This window comes from Eleginops maclovinus, chromosome 1 (assembly GCF_036324505.1).
Source record: "Eleginops maclovinus isolate JMC-PN-2008 ecotype Puerto Natales chromosome 1, JC_Emac_rtc_rv5, whole genome shotgun sequence".
Lineage (NCBI taxonomy): Eukaryota > Metazoa > Chordata > Actinopteri > Perciformes > Eleginopidae > Eleginops > Eleginops maclovinus.
This window is the reverse complement of record NC_086349.1, coordinates 9,338,456-9,362,136: the sequence shown is the minus strand read 5'-3', so window position 1 is coordinate 9,362,136 and position 23,681 is coordinate 9,338,456. Positions and strand designations below refer to the sequence as shown.

Sequence of the window (23,681 nt, the reverse complement as noted above, 5' to 3'; positions counted from 1 at the left end):
CTTCAGCAATGTGACACGCATGAAACTTGACTGTAAATACTGCTTCATTTGACTTTTATAATAGCACTGGATATTTTTGCTGGCCAGCATACTGGAGGCAAGACCATGGCCACTTCTATTGTATAGCAACTTTACAAAACATACAGTTTAAGCTGCGTTACAAATGGCAATGAAATGAATAAGAACAACCTTTGAAAACACAATAAAGACAATAGAATTCACATTAAGCTTCAGTTCAGTTGTATGGGGACAACAATTTCCTCTAAGTTCAACACAAGTACACCGAAACCTTTTGTTTTCTATAGCACGCCATATACAAGTAAAAGCAGGTAATACAGGAAATCAGAGATGTAAAGTGATGATTACGCTGGGCATTTGATACGTGAGCATAACTATAATTAGGGACAGCGATGGGGGTAGGGCCTCTGGAATGCTATGAAAGTTGCTCAACAGGTCATGAAGTAAAATATTTGTTGCACAATTGGTGCAGCAATCTAGCACACTGATAGACTTACAGGTATCTCTTTGGGTGAGTTTTTTGTATTTCCTGTCATGTATCATACACAGTGAACGCAGTCCCAAATGAGGGATCATGATGGATTCATGACATTCACTGTTTAGCAGGTCCAGCTGAAGCTGGCTTATACCATATGCTTAAAAATACTATCCAGTCAATCAAAATGTTAGCTTAGTGTTCCCAAATTAATAGAAAGCCCTGTCTTCCCTTGTCAGTTCTGTACAGCAGCTCTGGAGCACAACGCATCAGGAGTACGAGAGCTGGCGGTGCGCATCATCTTGTCCATGTACCAGCAGCACAGAGCCGCTGTTCTCCACTTCCTTCCACCCAACTCTGCTGCTGCGCGGAAGAACTTCCTCTTCAAAACCCTCTTTGAAGGCTTCGCCAAGATTGATGGGAAGCTGGTGGAGACTCAGGCAAGAAGTGTTTTTCTGTAACAGCAGACTCTTTATTAATACTTCCTTATTCCGGAAAGAAAGAAATAGCTGAAATGTACTTTTGGTAGATTAACTAAATGTGTTCAGACTGTTTTACAAACAGATTGCTGGCAGCGAGGAGCAGCTGGTAGATGGACAGTAACACTGTCAGACATGGCAGATGGGAGCACTCTGTCGAGCTAGAAAGGGTTGAGTTTTTTTTCCAGTGACTGCATGACGTCAACTACCTCCGCTGCTTCCTCTGCAAAACTGGTTTAACAAATTATATACGTGCATGGTTTGTCCCATGTGACTTTCTGTTTGGCTGCACTTGCAAAACCTGACTTGCATGTTTATTTCATCAAACGGTAGAAAGGATGTTAGCTGACACCACAAACCCAGCCAGTTAACAAGTCTGCTCTCATTTCAAAGTGCATATGGTGTCATGGTGCTTTACCGTTAAGTTTGTGACTCACACAGTGACCAAGTCTAATTTCTTGCTGGCAGTGCTCAAGACTTACCCACCCTATAATGTAATGGAGTTACAGTAACTGTCTGCCGAGCATTCAAGACAAATAATTAAATGAAAGCTGATAAAGTCTGTGATCTTGAAATGATTTTAACATGAAAAGACAGACGTAAGGAATATTAAACTAAAGAAACTGGCTCTGTACTTCTCCCCCAGACTTTGAAGAAGGGAGGTGGTCAGCAGGATGGACAAAAGGAGAAAGAGGAGATCCACTCCCTTCAGGAGCAGCTGGCTGCCTTGAAAGAGATCACAGTAGGTGGAGCTGTCATCAGACTGCACTTCTTGTAATAGCTTCTAATTAGTATTTATGACTCCAGGCAGACTTGAGTAGAGTTGAACTCACTTGGTGGCCAGAAATTCAGTTATTCCCGTGAACAGAAAACATCACCAGTACATTACATCTCCTTGAGAGTGATATCTACAAAGGCCTGAAGTTGCGTTAAGCTTTCTCTGTGTGATAGCTATTCTTTTTACAACTGTGGTCTCTGACATCTCTTTGTCCTCCTCCATCTGCTTGTGAAGGAGAGACGGGAGGAAAGCACCAAAGAAGAAATTCCAGAAAAAGAAGCTCCCAAAGTTGAATCCCAAAAAGCTGTCACAACAAGTACGTCAACATTTTTAACCAGAAAGGAGCAGAGCAAAGGATTTCTGATCCTAAATCACATTAAAGATATTATTCAGTACAGTAAACACCTCCATATACTCAGCACCAACAGGTCTGGATTGGATTTTTCCAGGCTCAATGCTATATATTGGTAGATAGTATGTAAGGGCCCTTAATGCATCTACTTTTGTTTGCAGTTGCCAAGCAACACTGCTCTTTAGAGTTTGACCACTTTAACTCAATGTTTGGTGCTCAATAACAGAAACAAAAGCTCCATTTGTAGGCGCCAACAATATCGTTTGCATGACACTGACTATGCCAGATATCTCCACCATGAACCTATAGGATAGACCCTTAGACTGTAGAGCCACCACATCAACAAAAACAGAAACAGTATAATACGTATACGTAGACTTTGCTGCTACAAAATACGACTAAAGTACTTTGATTATTAGTTAGTTAAGTATGCCGTGGTTCCCCAGTCTAGTGGGCTTTTGTGGAATTTAAACTATCAACAGTTTATGATACTGAGATTTCTTTTTAAATGAACACCACTTTGAAGCATAAAGGCAATAACCAGAAGTAAAAAGTTACGATTGGTATATAGTAAAGGTTTTCAACACAATGGGAGAATGTGCTTGATATGTAAATGCTTCAAAATTCACAAATGGGGAATTTACTGGCCTTTTTAATGCTGTAATACAAAAACGTAAAAAACCACAGACTATATTCCAATTGCCAACCACCAATTTCAAGAAAACCCTTTGATGCAGCATCTATATTTTCAAAGCTTGACATGAGGATTTTTATACATACAGTCTATTAACAAAGCGATACACCCTACTCTGAAATCAACCGTTTGCAGTTTTGAGTGCTGGATTTCTTTGGTTTGATAATTGAACGAGTGGCCTCCCATAGCTAATACGATCTTCTTAATTTCCAGCTATCACAAAAGTGCTGCAAAACAAAGAATCAGACAGTATTGACATCCAACAATCTATCAACTACCTGGACAAGTAAGTGAATCAGGATTCAATGGAGACCTTTAAGTCCCAAAAATAATAGAAAGATGCAAAAACAGATTTTACAGGTTTAGTTTATTCACACAGTTGATCCATTTTTCTAGCTTAGGTGTTTCATTTAGTGTAACGTTTATTACGGTAATGCTTTGAACGGATATTGTCTGATATGCAACCTGATCTGGTCTTTCAGCCTGTGTATATTCTGCGGTAAAAAGGATGAGTCATTCACAGAGGATGGATTGGACCTTCATTACTGGAAACACTGTCCAATGCTGAGACGCTGCGATGAGTGTAGACAGGTACACTGGAACGTTTTAAACAGTTTTGGCATGAATTGAGTCATCTTGAAAGAAGGACTCTCTGTTTATTCAGCAGCTCAGTAACAAAGCATTGTGTTCACAGGTCGTTGAGATAGCCAGCCTCACAGAGCACCTGCTGGGCGAATGTGAAAGCAGGTCCAAGTTCAGCCAGTGCCCGCGCTGCTCTGAGGCCGTGGCCACTGAAGATCTCACTCGCCACGTCCAGGGTCCCGCCTGCAATGGTCAGTATTCGGTCTCACTCTTTCAATTTCTGAACCTTGCTTATGTATTAAAACATGTTTGGATTGGGTATTCATTTTTGTCTTTCGCTTTTTTATTTGGGGAGTGATGGTAGTATGACTTTGCACACGGTACGCGTCTTAATTGCTAGGCCATCAGGACACCCATGATTTCTAGTTTTCTGTGATGGAAAAAAAGGTGACTATAATGATAATGGCTTTATCAAAACTACTCAGATAGATCAAATCCAAATAACAAAATCTAGAATCATCTATCTAGAATAACTGTATTTTATGGAAATATTAAGGCCAGAAAATGACAGGGTGAAGCATTAACTAAGTATTTTTACTTGCAATGCTCTGTCAAGGCTGTACTGCAGCCAGCTGCACATCTTGCTTGTTTTGGGGGGGTGAAACACATGCTCAGTTCAACTGAGGACAGGTCAGTGGCTAGCCCTTTCTAAAAGAGCCAACAGTATGGCCTAAGAGATATTTCAAATCCTTGAAAAAGTATATTAAACTCTTAAGATCATGGAAGCTAGTAGGCTATTTTATCGCTGGCATGCTAGCACTAGCCTGCCATTGTAGCCTGTCAAGCTAGCTGGCTTGCTAACTGAAAGCTTAATCGCTAGCTGGACACTAAGTTTAGGTTATACAAGAGAGGTATTTAAAAATGGACTACTATCATACACTGCAAGTAGTGGCTTCATTGTGAAGCAGTTTAGAGCAGAGTCATATAAAACTAATATAATGTAAATGGTTTCACAGATCAAATGAAAACTTCCTCCTTCTTTGTCCCTTTGGCTCTCCATTTCCTAAAAAGGTCAGCTCTTCCAAGACACTTTAATATTCAACTCCCTCTCTGAAAAAGCACAGCACAAAAGTACAAGGGACCTTAATGATTCCACTCAAATGAATTGATTTCAATACATTCTCCCAGATGTCCAGCTCTTTTTAAATATCTGGTTAAACTTCATAAATAGTCATACTCTGATGTGTACAGCACATCTGTGTTCACAATAAATCACTGATGATGTGAAAAATAAGGTCTATGTTTATTTTGCTGGACAGAGCCTTTAAGAAATCAAAAGTCTGTATTTTTCCATAGTGTTGGTTTCAGTAGATTTTCAATAAACTACCATGCCCTGTTACCAGTATTTACTATCTGAAAGCTGAGGTCAGCTTTAGGGTATTCTGGTTGTTTGGTTCCTGCTGAAAGATGTAGTATACTGAAATCTTTACCAACTCACCTAAAGAAACAGGCCTTCTGTGTCAAGAATTACATCTCTGTTACCGACTATGAGTCTCTGTAGATAATTGACACCATTATTAAGTTTGTTTTACCAAAACCTTCAAGTCTCTCTTACCCTGTTGGTTGTTAGTGAAATTTGAATTGTGAAATAGGGTTGGCTTGTGTTCCCATTCCTCTATTGTAGTTAAAGATTTCCTCCTGCAGTGGTGTTATTTCATTTATTTTTCTGGTGTGTTTAGGGAAGCTTTTGTGTAATTGTAAACAACAGGTGGCTTAAAGGTGTTGTGTTTCTTTTTCAGCCCCCATCTCGGGTAAAGGCTCCAACCACTGTCCTTTGTGTCATAACAACTTCATGCCTGGAGAGAAGGTAAGATTCTTTAGATTTCATGAGGAAACACTCAGTTTCACTTACATCTCTGATCTATGCTTTTCTTGTAAAGCAATGATGGGATTAAAGACAGTTATAACCTGACGTATAGCATGTTGAGTTAGGTGTGAGGTGGTGTGTCCCTTACCTGAACCAAACCAAAAATGTGAATTAAGCATTTTCTTTTTGCACAACAGTTATGCTATTTTATGCTAATTTCTTTCCATGCGAAATAAAAAGACTAGGTTTATTGTACATATCTGTAGCTATTGCTAGATAATGATGGGGTAACTCCAGTTGAGATTAAAGGAGTATTTCACCCACAAAATCTTTATTTGTAAATGAGTTACTCAACCAATATTATCTGTAATTTGCGAAGAAATCTAAACAGAAAATCCCCCAAAACCTTAAAAAATTGAAGTTAATGGGAGCCAATCATTTAATACTAGCAAAACTATATTAAAACATAAACAGTTAACAAAGTCTTGTATGTAACCTGTATTCTGGTTGGTATTGCTTTGGTTGAGCGCAGCAATCATTTACTTCAATTCTTTAATATGTTTTTAGATTCTCCGTTTACTGTGAAAGGCATGAGAAACACACCTTTTCTTCAAGAATTCAAGGTGAATCGGTGACTAATTGATATTCAAGTGCTGATTCTGAGTATTTTGCTTTTCACATAATTTTGGCCTGAACTTCACTCAGGGAACCTTTTCCATTGCCCCTCTTGTTTAATCAACACTGCAATTCCAAAAAAAGCATCTAATATTAGGCTTGAGGAGCAAACAGGTGTTGACGTAAAACACTGCTATTGTTGGCCATCAAACACTTCAAAGGAGGCAGAGCCTTTGTTCTTAGTGGGCTGTTTCATTTGTCCCAGGATCAAGTATATAGCATCACATTTTTCACATTCCTATTGGGTTGAGCGGAAGTCAAAAAGCCAAAAAGGATCCTGATTAGTTATGGACATATATGTATTTTTTGATAGCCATGCTTTCCTTAAATCTATTTGTGTAGCCATGTTGTTTGGGGATAATGCAGTTATTTTGGTAAAAATGTCAAACAGTGGAAAAAATTTCATTCTTATGTTGTTGGAAACTTGGATAAGTTCAGGTTTTCATTAGGTTTCCTGGGTTGGTGGATTATTTATTATGTGGGCAATGTTTAAACTGTAACTGGAAAAGTCCTATCTCAATATTAAACATTTGATAGAACGAATCAACAAGGAAATGCGATAAAAATAATTAACTCAAGCAGTAGTAGCATACACTGAATGTAACCTCAATGTTAATTATTACAAAACCGTTAAATGAGTTAGCTCTTATTTTGTGTAAGTAAACAGTGCTCGAATTTCTTAAGCCTTGGTGTTGACCATCCATTAAAAGCCTTGCTGTATGTTCACTCTTTGTGTGATAGAGAAGTTTACAATGGATATTAAGTGTACAAGATTCTCTGCCTCACTAAAAGATGTAACAACAGTGCAGTCTTTCATTTGTCTTCGATTTCATTTGTGTCATCTGGGACGCTCATGAATCATGCAGTGTGTCTTTGAAGGAGGCACAAGAGCTTCAGGTATTGGTCAGCACCTGCCCTGTCCTGACCCTGCCTGTCCTTGTTTCCAGCAGCACTTTGGCAATGAAACTTATATAAGAAGTCCAAATTGGTGGTTAAAACCCCAGACTTCAGTTTGACATGTTAGGGGTCTTGTAAAATAAGTCTATTCCATTAACTGTTATTACAATGTCTTTCAATTAATATTGAAAATCCATGTTTCTTTCAAACTTTGCTACTTCTCTGCAATTGGTGACAAACACAAAAAATACCAATAGAAGACTCGTTGGAGACCCCGTAATTGGAATGAGTACACCTGTTTTTGCTTGATAGGTTGATAGAGGTAATTTATCACTTAATGCCTCTTTTTCTGCCTTGTAAAAGTGTGCTGGCTGATTTTAATACTGGTGGTCCTGATTTCTAATTGGCCAATCTAGAAGGGAAGTTTAAGCCATCAAGAAACTAGAAGGGCACTCAGAGACAACAGACCTCTGCCGAGGCTACATTTCCTACCTCGCAATGTCAACAAAAGTTATAAATGACTAAATGAGTGTTTTGGACTTGCTTGAAAATGTAATGGGTTCTTCTTTGGCCCATGCTAAATAATTTCTTGAAATAGGGCAAGTAGTTTATTACCAGATTTCTGCTGACAGACAGAGGAAGGAACGGACCAAACCAAAAATATGACCCAAAAATAGAAAAAGAAAAAAGTTTGGAATGAATCTAAAATGGAAGAAGCACTATAAGAAGTAGTCTACATTCAGTAAAACTTGAACCACCAATCAGTGGTGTCACAGCAGGTGCGTTGGTATTGCCAGCTGATTGGAAACACCTGGTGTAACATACTAATTGGGCGTTTGGCAAGTTGTACAGTATATCATGCTGAAAGGTCTATATCAGAATCAGAATCCCTTTATTCGTCCCACAGAGGGGAAATTTTCATTTGTCACAGCAAAAAAAGAGCCACAGACAGCCTAATGTTACAAAAAGATACAAAAAATATATAAAAAGATCACGCAATTTTACACAGACCTAAACATAGACCTCAGAAACCGTTCAGAGGTGTAGCAGCCACGAAAATATTGCACAGTTAATTAAGTGTATATATATAGCACATTATATCACACATGGTGTGGGGTGTTATAGTCTGGGATGTTATGTGTGGGTGTCTACCGGGGGCCATGATGGTTATAGAGTCTGACCTCTGCAGGAAGGAAGGACCTGCGGTATATCTCCGTCAGACACTGCGGGTGCAGCAGCCTGTCACTGAAGGAGCTGCACAGTGCGGACCATGTGTCCTGGAGGGGGTGGGACACATTGTCCAGCAGGGAGGACAGCTTGGCTGCTATTCTCTGCCATTCTCTCATTACAAATGCATTATATTTGATTCAGTGTCAAATAGTTGCCCACTGCTCATAGTACTAGGATAGGTTAAATGCAGAGGACACATTTCCCTGTGTGTGCTCTGCTGTGTGCATGTGTCACGGTGAACGCCCCTTTTTCGTCGTCGGCAGTCAAGCGGAACTAATTATCACTCGCATGGGAACACTCGAGCAGGAAAAGAAGACGCACGCAGTTCCGGCTTAATATCTGTTTAAAAAGACAAACGTCAGTAAAGCACGAGGAGAGTAAGAGGCGGCATTCTCATCGAGCTCTTCCGAAGTTGTGCTGAATCTGGTACCAATTATTCAAAGACTGAACAGACAGCCGGTAAGATCGCTACGTTAAGACTTTGTTGCGAGTGCCACTTGTTGATTGTTTGATGGACGCCGACGACGCATTGGAATGCTGCCGCGGGAAAGTCATTTGTGTTTGTGCACGGTAGTATCTGCTTTTGTGTTGTAAATATTCACAGGTAGTGCAGAATGTATTGTGGAAACGTTGGTTAGTCAGTTTTATTGTAGTTTGCTTAATTCAGTGATTTAGCTCTTTGATATGGGATACTGCTGTGATGGATTGGCATAAAGCCATGGTTTAAAACGTGCATAGTCCTAGATCATATGAAGTTTGTCTAAAATGAATTGCTGAAATTGCACATTGTAACTTGGTGGGAGTAAATATGTATTGTAAATATTTATATGGGAAAAAATGGTGCGCTAAACATGCTGCTAACAATTTAACTGTTTAGTGATCCATGTGGTTGATCAGTCACTCATTGTGGTTCTCGTAGTAGAAAATGTAGGCTAATTTAATATCTGTGATGGATTCAAGCTAAAATGATTAACTTAACAAATGTGTTTATTTATATACATGTGGTTATTTATTTATATATATATGTGGTTATTTATACATGCGTGTCAGGTCAAACATTTTGATAATTGATCATTGTTGATTCCTGTGCCTATTTTTATAAGAGATGTGCAAATTTGTAAATGGTTGGTGTTCTCTGGTTTTTAAGGTTTTTCACCTGTACTGTCTGGGCTACAAAAGGAATAAATCGGATAAAGATACAAGAAGCCTGGTCATTGAGTGAAACCCAGTTAAAACATTCAGAATTGGTGCCTCCCTATCAAGTGGGGGTTAAGCACAGCCAAAAAAGACGGAACACTTGACAGTGAAAAACCGACTCGAGCTGGTTGAAGAGGCTCCTAGCAAGCCAGGCTACAGCTTCTGCAGTTGGGCACACACGTGCAACTAAGTCAGCGGAGTCTACGCCCACCTGAAACTAAGTCAGCGGAGTCCACGCCCACCTGCAACTGAGTCCACGCCCACCTGCAACTGAGTCCACGCCCACAGCTTTCCAAGTTCGTTTCCAAAGCCCAAAATGGAGTCAAAGTCTCTGCAGCAGTTAAAGAAGGAGAGAACGACTGCCAAACAGCGGTTTTCCCGACTGGCAAACTCACTACTGAAGTCTTGCAAGAAAATGTCGGCGGAAGAACTGGTGGAAGCCTTCAGCAAGGTCGCACTCGAGGCTGACCGGGTGATGGAGGCAAATGAGGAGGTGGAAATTTCCTGGACTGAGGAAGAAGCGCAGGCCAAAGAGGACGTAAGTGCAGACATTAAGAAGACATCAGATGAATGTGAAGGAAAACTTGAGGAGGTGGAGCAGGCTGTCCAGAGGGTTCTATGGGGAAGTTTTGGCAACCCTGAACTGTCCCTGGCACTGGGGGCAGCTGAAAGGGAGTGTGAGCGGATGCAGAAAAAGGAATCTGGCCTGAAATTGGAGGTATATGAATTAATGCTTAGTAACCTTGAGGGGCTGGTGAGAGCAGCAAAAGAAGCCATCCGCAAATGGACTCGCTGGGTCCCAGATGAAGAGCGGCCTGACTTCCAGCAGCGCATGAGGCGTGTGGAAGGTTGGCTGCTTGACTTGATTTCAGAGAAAGCCACCCTATTACAGGCGAAGCTGGAGAATGATGGGTCCCCAGGAAAAGAGCCACGTCGGACACCTGCTATCAAATTGAAGCCAATAGTACTCCCGCAGTTTGATGGAAATAAGCGAAACTTCTACCTCTGGAAGAAGGAATGGGAGGCACTCCAAAAGCAAGGGGAACCTACCGGCTCCCGGGAGGTAAGGAAATTCCAGCTGTTGGATAGCCTTGAGGAAAAGGTAGCGAGGGACCTTCGCCTGTCAACATATGGAACGGCGGATGAAATCTTTCGCGTCCTTGAAAACCGGTTTGGAAATAAAACAGCAATTGCCCTGGAAATTGTTGAAGAGTTGCAGGCACTGCCACCGGTGAAAAGCTACCAACCCAGGCAGATCGTGGACTTGATCCAGGTTGTTGAAAAAGCCTTGTATGACCTCAGCGCGTTGGGAAACACGGGCGCCTTGAAAAATCCTCTCGTCACAAAGTCCCTGGAGAGCAAGCTGCCTGAAAGCTTAAAGAAGGAGTGGCTGGTCTATGTATCAAAAGGGAAGGAAGACGTATCACCTGAAGACAGGTTCGACATGCTCCTTGGTTTTCTGAAAAGTCAGGAGAAGATTTATGAGCAATTGGATCAATTAAGGGATGATCCCAGCAAGAGAGAGGCAAGAATCCCACAAAAGCACGCCCGAACAAAGTCCACCAACTCCTCAAGCTCCCAAGCATCTTGTGTTGTCTGTGGAGATAGAGGCCACGGGAGGAAGCTGTATTACTGCAAGAAGTTCAAAGAGCTCAGAGTGGCAGAAAAGAAAGAAGCAGTTAAGGAACTTGGTGCTTGTGGGAGGTGTCTCGAGGTTCACGGCAATGATGCAGAGTGCAAGACCACCTTTTTGTGTAAAAGCGAGGGGTGTAAGGACACTCAAGGCCCACGTCATCACTATTACCTCTGTTCCAAGGCTGGAAGAGAAAGAGATGGGCTGAGGAAGTTGAGGCCGAGCCCTGCAAGAGGCGAATTGAAAAAGTACACAGAGACCCAGGAAGAGTTCCTGACAAGCCTGGCCCCCGACTTGGCTCAGCGGTGTCGAAATGTGTTCTGTAATTCTGTCTCAAAAACATCCAGTTCAGTCATGGCGGAGAATGGTATTGATGAGTTCCCAGTCATAATGATGATCCTCGAAGTCACTGCAAATGCTGGGCAGAAGCTTGGGACCCTGATAGACTTGGCATCCGACACCAATTACATCACTCACGAGGCTGCAGGTGAGCTGAACTTGCGGAGTGAGGATGTCACGCTCATAGTCCATGGAGTTGGCGGGATGCAAGTAACAGTTGAGACCAAGCGGTATCTACTGAAAATCCGGGTCACAACTTCAAAGGGAACTTTGAGATCCCACCAGCTTGTGTGTTATGGGCTGAATAGCATCGCAGAAGTAAATCGGCACGTGCCACCCAAGAGACTGCAAAAAATATTTCCTGACGTTCCCCTCCATAAACTGGTCCGTCCCACTAAAATCAAGCTCCTCATCAGCCATAAAGAAGGCCAGCTCGTCCCTCAGAAGGTGCGCTCCGTTGGTGACCTTGTCTTGTGGGATGGTCCCCTTGGGACGACAGTGGGTGGTTCTCATCCAGACCTTTTGGAAGATGTTACAATCACGGCCCATGGCTCCAGAACTCATTTTGCACGCTCCATGCGGACAGCAGCTGCAGAGTATAAGGAAATCATCTGTAAAGGCTCACTTGAACAGCCTCCACTCACCCAAGCCACTACGTGTGCGGCCAGCAAAGACTTCCTGGACTGGTGGAGGTGGGACAGCATTGGGGCTGCCTGTGAGCCCAGGTGCGGCGGCTGTAGATGTGGACATTGTCAACCTGGGGGGAAAGAGATGACCATTTCTGAGGAGCGGGAGCTGGAGCAAATAAAGAGTGGGTTGACGTATGTAACCGGAGATCGTCACAGTGAGAAGCCACATTGGCATGCGAAATATCCCTGGATAGAGGATCCAGTAACATTGCCCAACAATAGGAGGGCTGTCGAAGCAACATTCATGAGGACTGAAAAGGCGATTACGAGGGTCAACATCGGAGATAAGCCGGCAGGCTGCATCGCACAAGTCGCCATGCGTGAGACGGCGAATCTGCCAATGTTCAACCACCTTGCAGAAGAGCGCCGTGTGCTGGAACAAGACGCCTATGTCGATGATGTCCTGACTTCGCACAACGACCCGAGTCAGCTCAAGCAAATAACAGCTAATGTCAAAAAGATCCTGGAAGCCGGCGGATTCTACATGAAGCCGTGGGTCTACTCTGGCCAAAGTGGGAGGCCAGGACACAGAGACCTGGAGAGGAAAGAACCCTCAGTGATGGTCCTTCCAAACCAACTCTCCAAAGAGAACAATAAAGCTCTGGGTCTTGGGTATGACCCAGAGAGTGACAAACTTCGCATGATGGTGGCTGTGAACTTCTCTAAAAAGAAAAAGAAAATGAGATTGGGAGAAAACCTGTTGCAAGATGAAGTAAGGGCACGGGTGCCAAATCCACTCACTCGTAGAGAGCTCCTAAGTCAAGTCTCTGGACTGGACGATCCCCTTGGGCTTGTGACGCCTGTCAAGCAGAAGGGAGCCATCTTGGTGAGGAGAGCTTTCCAAGAAGCAAAGGGCAAAGATAGTCCATCAGAAAATACATGGGACGTACCTTTGTCTGAGGGCCTCCGGGAAGATGCCGTCTGCCTCTTTGAGGACTATGCTGAGCTCGGTCGGGTGAGTTTCGTCAGAGCCTTGACACCTCCTGACCCATCCGCTGAGCCCTGCGGTATCACATTCTCCGATGGTAGTGAGCGCTCGTACGGCGCTGTGTTGTACCTGCGGTGGAAATTGCCACAAGACGTGACCATACGGCTAGTTGATTCCAAAGCCAGGCTGACGCCGTTAGACCATAAGGGGGACGCTGTCAAGGCTGAAGTTTGTGGAGCTGTCTACGCTGCCCGTCTGAAGAAGTATTTCCAGAAGCACTGCAGAATTCGTGTGGAGAGGTGGTACCACCTGGTTGATAGCCAGACAGTCCTGGGGGCTATCCAACGCGAAAGCTACGGCTACCAGACGTTCTTCGCAAATAGAATTGGGGAAATTCAAGGCAGCACGAACGTCCAAGACTGGTGGTGGATTCCTGGCCCACTCAACATAGCGGATATTATTTCCAGAGGGGCAAGCCCCAGAGAGTTGGATGAAGGCACAGAGTGGCAGCTGGGTCCTAAGTTCTTAAGTCTCCCAGAGAGTGAGTGGCCAGTGAAGTCCGCCAAGGATGTTGCTGCCGAAGCGAGAGAGAACCTCACACGCATCCAAAAGAAGGCTTTTGTGGCTGCCTTTACCCGGGCTGGAGCAAAGCAGGAGCCCAAGCAGGAGTCAAGGCAGGAGCCCAAGCAGGATCCAACTTCGACCTCCGCGGATCTGCATAGGCCACCAGCCGAGGTTGCAGCTTCAAGCCTGTTGGATATCAAGCGGTTCAGTAGGCTAACACGACTAATGAAGTCACTAGCGCTGGTCTGGAGGGCGGCAAAGAAGTTTCTTCATTGCAGAGCCAGGGGAAGACCAAAGTGGGAGGCAGTCCCATTGGTTGGCATCATCACTGCGGCCGAGAGGGAGGACTCATTCCGAGATCTGTGTTTAGCAGCACTAGAAGGAGTTACCTTCCCCAGCACCACAACAGACCGGCTGGTTGTGTACAAGGATGGAGCTAGTGGGCTGTTACTGTGTGGAGGCCGAATACAGTATTTCAAAGAAGACTGCTTGGCTGTTCCACTGGTTCCTTTCGACACCTGGCTAGGAACTCTACTGGCACGCCAAAGTCATCAGGAAGGTCATGAAGGGGTTGCCGGGACTCTGTTAAGGATGCGGCAAAAGGCTTGGGTCATCCAAGGTAGAAGGCTGGCCCAGAAAGTTGTCAACCAGTGCATCCACTGCAGGAAGGCAAGAGCTCAAGTATGCCAACAAGTGATGGGTGATCTGCCAGTAGAAAGGTCAAGACCTGCTGCGCCATTCCAGTTTATATCTGTTGACTTGTTTGGACCATACCTGGGGAGAGATGTTGAGATTCTTGTCACACCAAGCAACTGTGCCTCCGTTCAGCATCAAGGGCCAGCGACCAAGTCCTCAGAGAGGTCAGAGAAGTCAAATGGGGTGGTATTGCGAAGAGATGTCAGACGGCTGGTAGTCCTTCTCCCTGTAGAAGAGCAGAATCCTCACTGTTTAGGTTCACCTTAAAGTTTGCAACCTATCTGTCCAAGGACAAAAAGGTTGAGTGGGAGGTGTCACGGTGAACGCCCCTTTTTCGTCGTCGGCAGTCAAGCGGAACTAATTATCACTCGCATGGGAACACTCGAGCAGGAAAAGAAGACGCACGCAGTTCCGGCTTAATATCTGTTTAAAAAGACAAACGTCAGTAAAGCACGAGGAGAGTAAGAGGCGGCATTCTCATCGAGCTCTTCCGAAGTTGTGCTGAATCTGGTACCAATTATTCAAAGACTGAACAGACAGCCGGTAAGATCGCTACGTTAAGACTTTGTTGCGAGTGCCACTTGTTGATTGTTTGATGGACGCCGACGACGCATTGGAATGCTGCCGCGGGAAAGTCATTTGTGTTTGTGCACGGTAGTATCTGCTTTTGTGTTGTAAATATTCACAGGTAGTGCAGAATGTATTGTGGAAACGTTGGTTAGTCAGTTTTATTGTAGTTTGCTTAATTCAGTGATTTAGCTCTTTGATATGGGATACTGCTGTGATGGATTGGCATAAAGCCATGGTTTAAAACGTGCATAGTCCTAGATCATATGAAGTTTGTCTAAAATGAATTGCTGAAATTGCACATTGTAACTTGGTGGGAGTAAATATGTATTGTAAATATTTATATGGGAAAAAATGGTGCGCTAAACATGCTGCTAACAATTTAACTGTTTAGTGATCCATGTGGTTGATCAGTCACTCATTGTGGTTCTCGTAGTAGAAAATGTAGGCTAATTTAATATCTGTGATGGATTCAAGCTAAAATGATTAACTTAACAAATGTGTTTATTTATATACATGTGGTTATTTATTTATATATATATGTGGTTATTTATACATGCGTGTCAGGTCAAACATTTTGATAATTGATCATTGTTGATTCCTGTGCCTATTTTTATAAGAGATGTGCAAATTTGTAAATGGTTGGTGTTCTCTGGTTTTTAAGGTTTTTCACCTGTACTGTCTGGGCTACAAAAGGAATAAATCGGATAAAGATACAAGAAGCCTGGTCATTGAGTGAAACCCAGTTAAAACATTCAGAATTGGTGCCTCCCTATCAAGTGGGGGTTAAGCACAGCCAAAAAAGACGGAACACTTGACAGCATGTATGTGACAAATAAAGAGGGTTTCATCCTCTGATTCTACCATCTGCTTTTTCCACAGCAGACATTTTAAGTTGGAGCAGGAACAGCACAGGTGGAACCAATAACATTAACGAGGGCTTAGTGCCAGTACCATAGAGACCGTCTCCACAAAACAACAGTCTTAATTAATGATATTAATTACACCTGTGTGGTTGCTGTTGTGATATGGTGTCCGCAGTGAAAAGTGCATGTTGTCATTTGTTAATGTGATAAGTATAAATGTGGGTCAACGTCAACATTTTGGCTGGTCTAGGGGATCAAAAGTGAACTTTATACAACATGGTTGCAGTTTTCAACCAGTTACCATTAAAACATTTTATTGGCGTCGAGTGGGATAAGATATGAGTCATTTGAGGTTATGCGAAATGTAAAGTGACTTTTTATTCAACCATAGTTCAAAATTTGGTTGAATTTGAAAACCTCTAACACCATTAAAAATAAATGAAGAAAAAACTCACAGAAAGTCACACTCTTTCTGTGAGTGCACAGTTGTGCATATGCAGCCAATGAAAGGCTTTAGTGTTAGTGGGAGGGAGGGCAGCCATTGGGGTCTTGACTGGGCCCACAGTCACACGTGGCTGTCCCAATCGAGAAAGTACCTGGGAGAGGAACGAACTCACTGAGCTACTTTTGTCCTTGTTCCAGGCCTGGAAGGCTCACCTCATGGGCAGGGAGGGCTGTAAACAAAACTCACGCAGGACTGCGGTGTCCCAGAGAACCCAGCCAGCACAAGGTAAAGCATTCATAACACCCCCTGCATACACCCACCTCCCTAACGCTCAATGTGAACGCTATACAGAGTGCCCATGCTTGTTAGTACAATTTCATGTTACAGCTTTTCCACTATGGTTTCCTGTCACAAAGCACAGGATAAAGCATGTGAAAACAGTTTTTATTTTGAAGTGTAGTGGGTGTTCCTCTTTGATTGATATTTTATAATTGTGGTAGTGGTAGTGTGGATGATCGAAATACCAAGTAGTGTTTTGTACAGGAACAGTTCTATGAGAACCTCTCACTTTACAATAATAATCATTTTAATGCCAGAGTGACAGTTGGGCTCAAAACCCCCCCATACTCGAGAACCACTGCTGAATATATTCAAGTTAACCCTTGCCCTATGTTTTACAGTTTGCAACATGTCAAACCCAATTTAATCTACTATTAATGGTTTCAGCAGCAACTATTTAGTGTATTTGCATTCCGTAGTTTGTTTTTCTCTAGAGTATGTTTTACTGGTGAAGTTGCGTACTTATGCCGCAATGTTTACAGGAAATGTCATCTTCACAGATCCAGTCTCACAGCAGACATTTTGACTTTAATCAAAGCATAGGTGCTACCAGTGGTGGAAGAAAGACTTACATCCTTTACTTAAGTAGAAATACCAGTCAGGGATATTCATTTTAGCTAGTTTGAATGCTACTGTGTGAATTGATAGTGCCTTAATACTTCATCATATAAGCTCTTTATGGGTTTTTATTTGAATTACTAACCAGTAACTATATAGAACAACGTAAAATGGAAATAAAGTCAAGTAAAATACAGTTATGCCATAATTGTACTTAGGCACAGTACTTGAACAATTGTACTTAGATACATTACATGACAGGTGTTGTCATACACTAAGGACGGCATTGTAATCGAAACAGCTTAATTGCAAAAAGCCATTACCTGTATTATTAACCCCTCTGCTTTTCCTAATGTGACGAGTCAAAATGTATTCAGGTAAATCTTCTGTTGCCTTTGTCAAAGAGTAGAAGTTTTCAGGGTAATTCTTTGCCCCCAGTGGTGGCTTTACATCCACATCCAAAGTGAAGTGAATTCTGCAAGCTGTATTAATTAAATACACCAGCCGTTATCACAGGCAACCAACATTGCTGCCAGATCAACAGAAATCTTTAAGAGTTTAACTTAAGCAAGTTCGATGACAATAGGTAGACCCAGACGAGGTCAGGAGAGCAGGAGTGCAGTTCCTGGAGCATGACCCTTAACATCAGGGGTGCCACTAGGCCCCATAATGAGCCCACTGACATACGGATACTGAAAACGTTTCAAAAAAGTTCATCCCATTATCCATTGACTGATTTGATGTGCTTCAAATGTGATATTCCAAATGGATAATGGCTAGTTAATGTTAACTTTTCTGGGGTTTTTTCTCCAGGAAACAGTTTGTTGAAGGTGGTAGGCGACTCAGATTGTGATATATCTTGTAGATGTTATTTCCTGTTAATAGATGATGGGCCAAACAGCAGTCCTGAGTTGGAAATAGTGCTTGTGATAAATGAACAGATTTAAGTTTGTTACCTTCTGCTGCTTACACTATACAACTAAAATACAACAAATACCTTATGAAATAAAAATCTTTTAAAAAGTTTAATTATTTCCAACATTTTATACATTGAACACAAAATGTACAAATAAATAACAATGTGTAGTTGTGCTTAAAAGAGCAGTTTTTCTTTCAACACAACATTTTAGGTACTTCCAATGCTCCATAGCAAAGAAACAATATATTGCATCAGGGCGGGTGTGAAGGTACTGTATATAACCAGGTGTCATGAATGCTTGTTTATACCGTCATCGCAGCTAATGCAGGCTGCTGTGTTTAGTGGTAAATAACCAGAGGAACAAAGGAACATTCACATAGAGTACCCCTCTCTGTATGCATGTTCCTATAAAGGTTTACTCTACAGATATTGTTTGTGTGTGTCCAGGAAGGGCAGGTGGTGGAGCCAAGATGAAGCATGCTTGGTCGGTGGGGGCCCGAGGCAGAGCCATGGGCAGAGGCAGCCGGATCCCAGCATTGGCACCAATGGCCAGAGGAAGTACACCAGCGAAGCACTGACAATGGAGCACCCTGGGGAGGCACCCAGCGACAATACACTGTCCTGTAGGAAACTACTCAAACATTTCCTGCTCCCACCATAGGTTACCCATCTTATAGCCTATTCGCTGTATTAGCTCTGCTTCCAGTCCTTCTTAGGATTAGGGTTAGGGTTAGTCCACCTGGAATCACCATCATAAGACCTGTTGCCTGACGTCATCCTCTGGCGTTACACACCTGTTGGGCTAGTAAACATGTGCAGACTGCGTCCTGTTTGCCGGTATCACCTTACAGGATGTCTCGGGTTTTTTGGCTCTCATTTTTTTGAAACTGCTCACTGGTTTGGAGCCAACCCCAGTTGGAAATGACACAACTAAAAGGCATCACCCATGAATCTGGTATTTCTTTCTTTTTGATTTTGCTGACTCTGAAGGGACAGATTCAAACACGTATCTTGCCATTTCGTGCCTAATGGCATCTCGGGTCTGACATAACCCTGATGACTCACTGTGACATCTTCAGGGTTAATTATTTTTTAGTTACTTAACTAACCGTTCTACCCAAGCTATCCACAGCTGCTATAAAGGAGAACATTTTATTGTTAAAATAGTAAAAATGGGTACTCTTTACATCAAAAATAGGATTTCAGCATTTAATTTCAAATTATATTTTGACCACAAACGTTTCAGTAAAAGCCATTATATTAATAAAATGAAATGAGCCACTCCCAGCATCCTCCCTGACAACCTGAGTGTAGCTTTACTGTCAGGAATTACATTTTCACTTATTGATGTGTAAATCGAAGGAATAATATGAAATAGCACTTTGCCAAAGGGATGGTACTTAATTTTCAGTACTGGTTGAACTTACTTTATTTTTCCTGTTTAACTCCTACTGACGATCCTGAATAGATAGCACCTTTTTATATGCCATACTAGTTTGGTAAGAGACCAAGTAGAGCTTTGAACGCAACAGAATTATTCAAAAGGAAAACAGACAATGGACATGAATTTACTGTCAATAGTTGAATCAGCTCTTTTTAGTGTATTTTGGCTGATTTTAACCAAAAACTCAACATTTTAACATACTTTTTAAATATTTAATGCTATTGTTGTACTTCTTTTATTGTACCGCTCAGTGTTATGATGATGGTGATTGTAGTTTGTCTGTGATTAATCCACAGCCAAGAAGAACTAAAACAGAAACTTCCGTAAAACAGTCCAAGGCGTCTTTGAAAATTGTATTATAGGTTCTTCATTAATGTGTGTGATTAGACGTACTGTTAAAGAAGTGAATGTATAGAGAGTGTATTTGACTTCCTAATCCATCACATTGGCTTTTATATGCTTCTGTATTGAGGACCTTTGCAGTGGATATTTTTTATATGCTTTTATGTGCATAGTCATTGTTTTCTGAATAATTATAGCACCAAATGCCTATTTTTTCTGCAAAGAATCTGTATTTGTTTAAATAAAGCTACATTAAGCATAACATTGAAGATTTGATTTCACTTGATACTATTTTACATTTTAATCCAGATTTTCCCACCAATAATCAGCATTTTCATGCGCTGTTCACAAATGATGCAACAACCATTCTGTATTACAGATTTGACAGATAGTCCGAGTTTTATTTACATTATCATACACAAATCTACAGTATTACAGACCTTTTAGTTTCTTTGGTTTTTGACCTGCCTCTGCTAATCATATACAGATCATTGACACTTAAGAAATACCATAGAAAGGTGGAATAAACAATATATTAACTTAAAATAATCATCATTTCAGCCCCTACCACGTAATAAATCAACTTTGAATGCAATTGTTGTGTGCTTTGAGTCCATGTAGTCACACTGAAATTAGAAATTGATGATAAAATCAGCATTTTCAGACAAAGGGATACCAGGAAGTAAGAAGCCCGGACTTATTTATGCCTGCACAAACACGCACTAAAACCATTACAACCATGTCTCCCAACATCAATGTTGGATTTCACAATTAAATGATCGAGTGACCCTGAAATGGCACCAAGAATCAGAAGAAAAAGAAACGTTTCCAGGATGCGTGCGCGCTGTGGAGTTTTGGTTAGTGGTTTCAAAAAATGGAAAATCAAATAAGCTCTTGTGCTGGATTGGTCCAGAACAATATGCAAAATTTAGAAAAAAAGGATGAACACGTGTATTTGCCCCCTTCCTTGACATGACTCAGCAGATTCAGTATAGACGTGTAAAGATTATCAGGTATAATTATTCAAAAACAATCCTCCCGTGTATTTAGTTCAGTTTCGGTGAATTAGTTTACTTCATATACATTTTCAGTTATATTGACACGTTAATTGCGCACTTGAGCTCCTCGCTGTGCACCACGCTCCACATCGTGAGAAGCTCTTGTGCGCTCAGTTTGTGCACAACGATAAGGTTTTTGTAAAAGCACGGCTCGCTGTTCATGGAGCTCACCTTGCGCCTGGTGATGCCGAATGTCCTGAAGCCCGGGTGCATCTCCGGGACCAAGTGCAGCTTTTGCAAGCACATGCCCAAAAACACATCGTCAATGGGGTACAACTCCATGTCCTCTGAGACCACGAAGAGCCTCCTGGCCAGCTTGGAGGACATGAGGAACCCTCCACCTCCAACATAAGGTGGATATGGCTTATCGTACAGCTCTCTGGGGATGTAGTATTTACTCTGCCGGTTTCGGATGGGGATCGCCTTGGAGATGGTGTCCCCCACGAACAAATTGGCTTCTTTGCGATCCTCCACCTTGAAGTCGATGAGCTGTACCAAGTTCTGCGGGTTCACAAACACATCGTCATCTCCTTTGAATATAAACTGCACATCGGAGCAGTAGATGTCGAACCACTTGAGGAAGTTGACCTCCTTCAGGGTCAAATTAAAGAACGTGTCCATGAAGTCCCACTGCAGGATGTCCCCGTAGATCCTGTCCTCGTACTCGATCAGTTTCTGTAGGTTCTTAGTGTCCTTCCCAGTCGTGGGGCTCCCCAGAAGAAATAACGTTTTGATTTTCTTCCCATCCACAGTGTGTTCCTTTCCCCATGTTTTACGCACAGCTTCCCTGCGATCGTGCTGCTCGATGACGGATTTAACCACCATGAGGAGGTGCGCCTCTCCAAGCGCGCATTTCTCCGGGTGGTTGATGAGCATGGGGAAGTATCTGCAGTGTCTGTGCAGGACAAACTGGTGGAACCTCGGGTCCAAGCGCTTGAACCAGTCCTGCGTCCGCACCGACGAGTCCTCGCTGCAGTTGAGAACCTGCGCGTCCCAGATAGCCGGGATCTTGTTGGTGACCCGCTGCGCTTCCACTGTGTTGCTAAGCACCGGAGAGTCTGAGCTCCCCAAACTGTTTTTTACGATCCTCTTCTTGTAGGAAAAACACTCGGGGCCACACCACGGTGTATCCCTGACATGTTTTAATCCCACTGCGTCCTTTTCTGCCACTTTCAATTTGTGGATCATGAGGAAAGAGGCGAAAACGAGGGACAGGCTGAGCAGCGGCTTCAGCAGACCCACCCGCTTCCTCCGGAAAAAGTGATCCATGTCTTTTACTGCGGAGCCCACATACCCTCAGATTCTGGACGTGCTGCCTTCATAGTGTTTCACAACTTTTGATTTCCATCCATCACCGCCGCCGCTGCGTATCTCCAGAGGATATTTCCTTCGGCTACCTGACACTGAAGGGGCCCAGGGGCCACGACTGCCCACAACGGCGCTCTGTGAAGTCACACATCGCCTCTCTGGGAAATGATGCACTACATGTCCTCAGGCTCCTTCTCTGCACTCTGTCTTAGAATGACTGCTGCAGGATACACTTCTCTCTCCCCTGTCTCTCCCTGTCTCTCTCTCTCTCCTCCCCCAATGATCCTCACTGATCTGGGACCAGCAGGTTTCCCATTTCTCACACACCAGGTGTCCAGCAAGTAATAGTTGGTGCTTTTAAACAATGTAAACTACACCATGATTAGAATGTAAGCCTAGTCCCTAATAGAAATTAGCATTAACATTTATTTATTTATAATGTAAAGTAAGCTCTTTAATGAAAGAAAAACACATTCAGATCTAAAAAATTATAAAATATTTTCAACACACCTAAGGAAAAATGTAAAAAGCTCTGTTTACAGTTCCTGGATATTTTAGGATACTGTATACCAAAAGTCCCCTTTGAAATACAAGTCAGAAACATCGTAAAATACTTGAAGGCATGAGAAAAGCAGCGGTAAATAGTTTCTTAGAAATGAATTCATGCAAGTTAGTGTCAACACCCTTTCTTAATAAGCTGGGTAGTATTTGGACACACGACTTTTCATCACCTTATTTGATAACATGCCAATATACATAGTTGTGCACATGGAAGACAAATGACTTGATGTAATCCATCACAATATGACGTTAGGCCAGAGCATGTGACAACATGATTTCCATGTTGAAGAGCAGTTTTAAATTAATCATCAGGTGGAAACCCAGGAACATAAACTGAAATAGTTGGTTTTGTAAATATATAACTTGTGTCAATAGAAAAGGAGTTTACTTTTGGGTTATTTGCACGCATAAACTGCCAGAAATGTTGAATTGATGTAAAGCAAGTCATTTGGTTAAAATAAGTGGCTAACCAGTTTTTGAAACCAATTCTCAAATGATATATAGTGGTGGTATGTAACAAAGTACATTTACTTAAGTATTGTACAGTTTCGAGATACTTTTACTTTACTTGAGCATGGTATGCCACTTTACTCTAGATTATGGAAGCAAATATTTTACTTTTTACTCCATTACACTTGATTGACAGCTTTAGTAACAAATTACTTTACAGGATTCAGAATATTAGCTTATACAAAATATATAAATAAACTAATAAATAAACAATAGCATATAATTATAGGTGTTCAGTAGATAGAGAAAGAAAGAAATAAAGAAATATGTACTTGTGTTAATCCCCGTGCATTCGACCCATCCTAGTGTTAGGAGCAGTGGGCTGCCATATGTACGGCGCCCGGGGAGCAGTGTAGGGAACGGTGCCTTGCTCAGAAGTATACCAGCAACATTTTAATTAGCTTCAGTAATAATAATCCAGTAAATTCATATATAGGATTCTGCAATGAACCATTACCATAGTGAGTATTTATATCTTTGCCTATTTGGGTATATATTGATGCCAATACTGAAGTAGGATGTTAAATGCAGACATTTCACTTGTAACATAGTATTTTTACAATTACATACTGCTACTTTTACACAAGTAAAAGTTTTGAGTATTTCTTCCTACTATGCTTATCATAAGTTATTCCTTTAATTAATGTACCTGTTGTTCCTCGACAGCATAC

The 23,681-nt window shown here is 42.2% G+C and overlaps 2 protein-coding genes across 2 annotated transcripts in view; one reads left to right on the top strand and one right to left on the bottom strand.

Moving 5' to 3' along the window:
- The window catches only part of cep104 (centrosomal protein 104), a 48,886-nt gene extending 29,044 nt beyond the window's left edge, over window positions 1-19,842 (top strand). The window contains 9 exon segments of the mRNA XM_063882184.1: window positions 733-933; window positions 1,619-1,714; window positions 1,985-2,066; window positions 3,010-3,082; window positions 3,279-3,387; window positions 3,491-3,629; window positions 5,178-5,245; window positions 16,169-16,256; window positions 18,235-19,842. Coding sequence (XP_063738254.1) covers window positions 733-933; window positions 1,619-1,714; window positions 1,985-2,066; window positions 3,010-3,082; window positions 3,279-3,387; window positions 3,491-3,629; window positions 5,178-5,245; window positions 16,169-16,256; window positions 18,235-18,365 — 987 coding nt within the window. The 3' untranslated portion in view covers window positions 18,366-19,842.
- Window positions 19,843-19,946: 104 nt separating this feature from the next.
- On the bottom strand, window positions 19,947-22,172 carry b3gnt7l (UDP-GlcNAc:betaGal beta-1,3-N-acetylglucosaminyltransferase 7, like). The gene has a single exon (XM_063882197.1). The coding sequence runs from the start codon at window positions 21,898-21,900 to the stop codon at window positions 20,665-20,667; it is 1,236 nt and encodes a 411-aa protein (XP_063738267.1). The 5' UTR covers window positions 21,901-22,172; the 3' UTR covers window positions 19,947-20,664.
- Window positions 22,173-23,681: the final 1,509 nt, after the last annotated feature.